At 38.8% G+C, this 6598-nt stretch overlaps 1 protein-coding gene across 1 annotated transcript; it reads right to left on the minus strand.

Moving 5' to 3' along the window:
* Window positions 1–574: 574 nt before the first annotated feature.
* On the minus strand, window positions 575–901 carry LOC129899908 (uncharacterized). Its single transcript, XM_055974906.1, has one exon. It carries the CDS (start codon window positions 899–901, stop codon window positions 575–577), a length of 327 nt encoding a protein of 108 aa, XP_055830881.1.
* Window positions 902–6598: the final 5697 nt, after the last annotated feature.

The following is a 6598-nucleotide window of genomic DNA, read 5'->3' on the forward strand; positions in this document are numbered from 1 at the left end:
AAGTTTTAAGATAAGGAATGAATTCCTTAGTCACTTAACATACATGTATAGGGTGCCTTTGGAGGTTACACATGTCAGTCCTATAGGGAGACACGTGTCTAGCCCTTATTGGGCCACGTATGCATGCTGCCAATAGGGTGCTGCCATGTGGTAGTGGGGTCCACTTCCCCCATGCAGGTGAATTGCCTACTTGACCCCAAGAAGGTGGGTCACCTACTTGCTTGAGGTGCTTCCACGTGTCGCCGTCCTAGGCTGCCATGTGTCGTCTTTTTCTCTTCCTCGTGGGTTTATAATCTCGTCTTATTTTAAGAACCTGTGTAATCCTTGCTACTTATGCTCGACGGTACTCAAGTAGCTTAAGTGTGTAGGACTTCTAGGTTATTAACTTACGTAGGTAAGTCGAGTCCCATGACTCCTTACTTGGCCTTCAACTTCTTCCGACTTCTCATAAACCTATTTTCAACCTTCCCTACTATGGGGCATCACATTCTCCTTTCCTTGGAGTTGTTTGATATTGTCGTAGCGTATCTGACTCACATGATAATTTCCAAGGAACTTATGACACATTCTGAGTTTAAAAAGGGTGGGGTGTAACAGGGAATCTCGAATTGGGTATCACCATCCCAAAATCTCTTACAAAATCCAAAAGTGAAACTCCTCCTCCATTTCTGTCCTCGAAGCTAAAACCTCCATGCACATCATCATAACCTCCCAAAATAGACCCAATGTGCCCATTGAAATCCCCTCCCATGAAAATCTTCTCAGTAGATGGTATGCCACCCACTAACTCGTCCAAATCCTCCCAAAAGCGCCTTTTATGCTCCTCGCTCAAGACAGCTTGTGGAGCATAAGCACTAATAATGTTCAATATGATCCCTTCAATAATCACCTTTATCGACATCATCCTATCAGTGACTCTCCTAACCTCCACCACCTAATCCCTTACATTACTATCTACTAAAATGCCTACCCTACCACAGCAACCATACATTTGGACCCCCATGCAGGTGTTCGAATGCAGCTACACTTTTCTCCACAACAACTCCAAGGCTGTTGGCTACTATAGCTCCATATACTGCCTCTCCTTTCAGCCTCCTTAGCTGGTAATCATGGTACTGATACAAAGGCACACTTCACCTGGATTTACTTGGTACGACAAGACTAAAAAGAGCAAAGATGAAAAGAATTTCCCATCCCATGCGAGATAGAAGTTTCGTATACTTGTTCTTCTTCAATGTAGCTATATCTGGTATGTAGCATAGTTGGAATAGGACTAGTGTAGGTTACTTTCCTTTTTCTCATGGAAGGGGAGAGTCTCCCTCATTTATGCTTTCATAGTTGAATTGTACCGGGAGGAGTCCTCTCACAGGTTTACTGCTTTCTAGTTATAGTTAGTCTCTCTTTTTTTGTATCGGGGATGAGTTAGCCGACCTTAATAGGTTAGCCGACTTATGAACCACCATAGGATCGGAGGTAAGGTTTATGTCCCCTCCTTGTATTTTATTTTGATTATTTATGTTAAGGCTTGGGGGTGTTGCTTAACCCCTGACTGTGCACGAGAGGTGGGAGCCTCGTGTAGGGTCTGTTCCCATTTAAAAAAAAAAAAAAAAAAAAAACTAAAATGCCTACCCGATTCCTATACTTCGATCTACCAGAAAACCGAAGCTTATATCCATCTACCTCTTTAGCTTTAGAACCTACCCATTTGGTCTCTTGTACACAAGCTATATTAATCTTCCTCTTCTTAAGAATCTTAACTAGCTCTATAGATTTTTCTGTCAATGTTCCAATGTTCCAAGAACCTACTCTCAGACTAAATGCTTCTTTAATCCACTTACCCCTCCTTACCCTTATCCCCGTCCCTGTCCCCGTCCCTGAGAGAGAACATGACCCTAGTGTACCATCACTATCCAAAGCCATAAAAATATGTATGAAGTAATAAACTATTTAAAGGTTTAATGTCCGCAAAATATAACTACAATTGTATGAGCAAAGAATAGATACGGAAAGATATGGAAGACAAAGGTACCAACTTCAGTTGAAATAAACCTGGTTGTTGCCGAAAAATACTATTTAATAAAGCAATATTTTATTGAGGAATTTCATCGAACACATTCAAGGCATTGTCCACGGTCCTGATGTTCCAACCTCCAACAGCCGATCGATTCCGCTACCACCGAAGACATACAGTGGATCTGCTAATCGAAAAGAAAAAAACTCCTATCTTCTTCTAAGCTGAAACAGGACAACAAAATCAAAAGTAACAAAGAATAAAATATTGTGCTGATTATAATACAATATGAACAACGGGAGGAGTAATTTTAAATTTTAAATTTAAAATATCTAGAATGTGAATGTGAAATAGGAAATATGCAGAATGTAAGCTCTAAATTGTTGCTTTAGTGCACCTGAGATTCTCGAAGAATCTCGACGGCTCCGTTGGTGGATTCTTTGGTGGTCATCTCCAACAACAAGTTCCTAGAGCCTGGAGCAGATGAGCAGATGTCAGGCTTTGCTGGAGCATGGAGCCTGGACGCTGGCGTCGTGAGGCCTGAACTTGGAATGGATGAGCGGCGGGCGGTGGCTTCCTTAGTTAAAAATATCTAGTAAGTTACTACTTTTCTTAAATACAATCTCTAAATTCCATATCCTAATGATTCATTAATATTAATAGAAATTAGTGCAACCTATAAGATATTCTTACTTGAAATCAAAGACTTAGCTTTAAAAGGGGTTTTGGATTCCATGGACGGAAGAAACCATTGAAGAATACCTACATACCTTGGTGAATTTTACTTGAGATTGAAAGGAGAACTTGATCTTGAGGAACCCTAGAAATTATCTTCAGAATAGAGGAAACCTTGAAAGGAGCCTTGGGAGTAGAAGGGTTTTATGTGAGTTTGAGAGTTAGTGAGAATGAGGGGTTTGGAAAGTTTACGGTCAATTTATAGGGTAGATTTTTCCCAAAAAAAACACATTTCATAGAATAAAAGTAGGGAAAGACTAAAATACCCCAAATTTGACCAGACACACCATATGAACTAACTTTACGAATCGTAGAGGTGTCGATGAGTTTTTCTTGTAAAGTCTAAGAAAGTTCTGAGAGCATACCCTCTTAACTTTTCCTACGACTCATCTCTACTAGTCGTAGAATTTTTTATAACTCGTAGAAGGGACTCGTACTGCAGGATCTGAGAAACCTTGAGAACTGAGTCTCTAAACTTTCTCTATGACTCATTCTTATGAGTCTTAATTCTCATTACAACTCATCCTATTGAGTCGTAGAATGGATAATGAGACTTGTTATGTGCAGGAATTCACTCTACAATGATAACTCTTTTCTATGAGTCATCAACCCTCTTCCTAACTTAACCAATATCTCAACCTTGGCCTCCCCTTCTACAAGCCAGTCCTACAACTCGTAATAGTTCCTATGAGACATAGAACAACTCATAACTCAGGGTCAATCCAAATTTTCTTGTGTTTTTCCATCATTTTGACTTTTCAACTTTTGGGATCATATAAGGGTACTAGTGGTTCTTATTCTAATAAGGTTATTTCCTTCATCTATGCTTAGAGATTGATTGATAGGGGGGCTTCTTATAGTAAGCTTTCATCCTAGACACTAGTGTTGACCCACCTTCCATGGGGTCTATTTCTGTGATTCAAGAGTTTATGGATATATTCCTTACTGACCTTCTAGGAGTTCCTATGGATAGAGATATTGATTTTTTTATTGATTTGGAGCCAGGAACTAAGCCCATTTTTATTTCTCTGTATCATCTGGCTCCAGCAGATTAAAGGAGTTAAAGGAGCGATAACAAGATTTGTTGAACAAGGGGTTCATTCACCCTAATTTGTCACCTTAGGATCCTATTTATGAAGAAGAAAGATGGGTCTATGAGGATGTGTATTGATTATAGAAATTTAAATAAGGAGATTCTTAATAACAAGTAACCTCTTACCTGCATTGATGATTTGTTTTATAAACTTCACATAGAGGCGTTGTTTTATAAGACAGAATTAAGGTTCTATTATGATCAGTCGAGTATTAGGGAATTGGATATCTATTATACAACTTTTCGAAACCATTATGGAAACTATGCGTTCTTGGTGATGTACTTTGGGCTGAATAATGGCCCTACAACATTCATGGAGATGATGAACGTGGTGTTATGCCCATACCTAGATTCTTTTATTATTGACTTCATCGATGATATTTTGGTGTACTCCAGGATTGAGGAGGACCATGTTCGACACTTGAGGATTTTACTTCAAAGGTTGAGGAATGAGAAGTTGTATGCCAAATTCTCAAAGTGCAAGTTATAGCTCAATTCTGTAGTATTCTTAGGACACGTGGTGTCAAAAAGGGTATTAGAGTAAAAAGATTGAGGCATTACAGGTTGGACAAGAACTACTTCTTCTACTGAGATTCATAGTTTTGTTGGATTTCTCATTTATTGCATCCCTATTGACAAGATTGACTAAAAAGAGTGTGGGTTTCCATTGGTCTAATGAGTGTGAAGTAATCTTTCAACAGTTGAAGACTTTATTTACTTTGGCTCATATTTTGACTCTACAAGGGAAGGGTATGGTCTTTATGTTTTATTATAATGCTTTGGTTAGTGTATTGATGCAGAAGAGGAAGGTAATTTTTTTATTCTTATAGGAAGTTGAAGACCAACAAGAAGATCTAGCCTACTTATGATTTAGAGTGAGCAGTCGTTGTCATTTGCTTAAGGTTATAGCATTACTATTTTTATGGTGTAGAAAGAGGTGTTCACCAATCATCAATGTCTTTAGTACATCTTCATGAAGAGGGATCTAAACATGAGGTAGCATATATGGATTGAGTTATTGAAGGACTACAACATTACTATCTTGTATCACCTGGGGAAGGTCAATTTGGTGGCCCATGCCTTGAGTAGGAAATCCTCTAGTGTGGGGAGTCTGGCCAAAATTCGTGTTTAGGAGTGACCATTAGCTTAAGATGCTTAGAGGCTGGTTAATATCCTTGTTCAATTATAGATTTCAGAGGATGTTAATGTTCTTGTCTTTGTAGAGGCACGTTCTTCGTTGTTTAATCAGAGGCAATTTTAGGAAGAGAAGTTGTGTATCATTTGAGATAAAGTATTGAGAGGTAAAGCTAAGAAGGTGGTACTTGATTCAGAAGGTGTATTGAGGATTGGCGATAGGATTTGTGTGCCTAAGGTGGGTGATTTGACTAGACTTACTTTGGGTGAGGCACATTGTTTGAGGTACTATAATTACCCAGGAGCAACTAATAAATTAAGTGTGTGCATCAGTGACCTGGAGGTTTGTCTTAGAGGATATCCATTTATAATTGAAGTTGGGAACGTATTACCACGGACTTCATTGTGGGCTTGCCTAACACCATGGGTGGTTATATTTTTATTTGGGTAATTTTTGACAGGTTGATCAAGTCCACCCATTTCATCCCTGTTCAAGTAAAGTACATGATGGTGAAGTTAGCTTGATTTTATATCACTCAGATAGTTCAGCTACATAGGGTGTATATTTCTATATTCTCTAATCGGGGTTTATTATTGAATTCTCACTTTAGAAGATCATATAGAATGATTTGGTTAATTGATTAGGTATGAGTACGACCTTTCACCCTTACAGAGTTGGGATGTCTGAGCCAATAATTCAAGTGTACGAGGACATGCTCCGAGCATGTGTGATTGACTTTGGTGCTCATTTAGATCAACATTTTCCCTTAGCAAAGTTTTCCTAAAAAAGTAATTATCACTCTTGAATTGAGATGGCACCATTTGAGGTATTGGATTGTGGGAAGCGTAGATCTCCAATTGGTTGGTTTGATTCAGCTAAGATGGACTCATTAGATACAAACTTTCTTAGAGATGCCATGGAGAAGGTCCTTAGGATTTAGGATATACTATTGATGGCTTGGAGTTGACATAAGACTTATACAAATAGGAGGGTTCAAGCCCTAGAGTATAAGGTGGGGGATGATATTTAGCTCAAAGTTTCACCCATAAAGTGTGTGATGTAGTCTGGAATAATTTTAAAACTCATTCCTCAATTCATGGGCCTATTTTAGATTTTGGTATGAGTTGGATAGGTGGCCTATAAGTTGGACTTTCTACCTAGTTTGTAAGATACACATCTTGTTTTCCATATCTCCATGATTCAAAAGTATGTTCCAGATGAGTCTCATGTGCTTTCACTTGATTCAGTGGTGTTGGGCCAACACTTTTTATGTTACACCCTGCACTTTTGAACCTTGAAACGTGTTCCTAGTCTTCTTCAAAGTTTCCAGGAGATCCCCATTGTCCAGACACTATCAAATGACTCTAAGAAGGAAAGGATGTGATACCCTGTAGTAGGGAAGGATGGAAATAGAGTCATGGGAATCCGGAATGAGTTGAAGGCCAAGAAATGAGTTGTAGGACTCGATTTACCTACGTAAGCTACTAATTTAGAAGTATTATACACTTGATCTACATAAGGACATACCAAGCTTATATAGCAAGGATTACACGGGTTCTTAAAATAAGATGAGATTACGAGCTCACGAAAGAGAAATAAGGAAATGATGCGCCTACTCGAAGCA

The sequence above is a fragment of the Solanum dulcamara genome, chromosome 8, assembly GCF_947179165.1.
Source record: "Solanum dulcamara chromosome 8, daSolDulc1.2, whole genome shotgun sequence".
Lineage (NCBI taxonomy): Eukaryota > Viridiplantae > Streptophyta > Magnoliopsida > Solanales > Solanaceae > Solanum > Solanum dulcamara.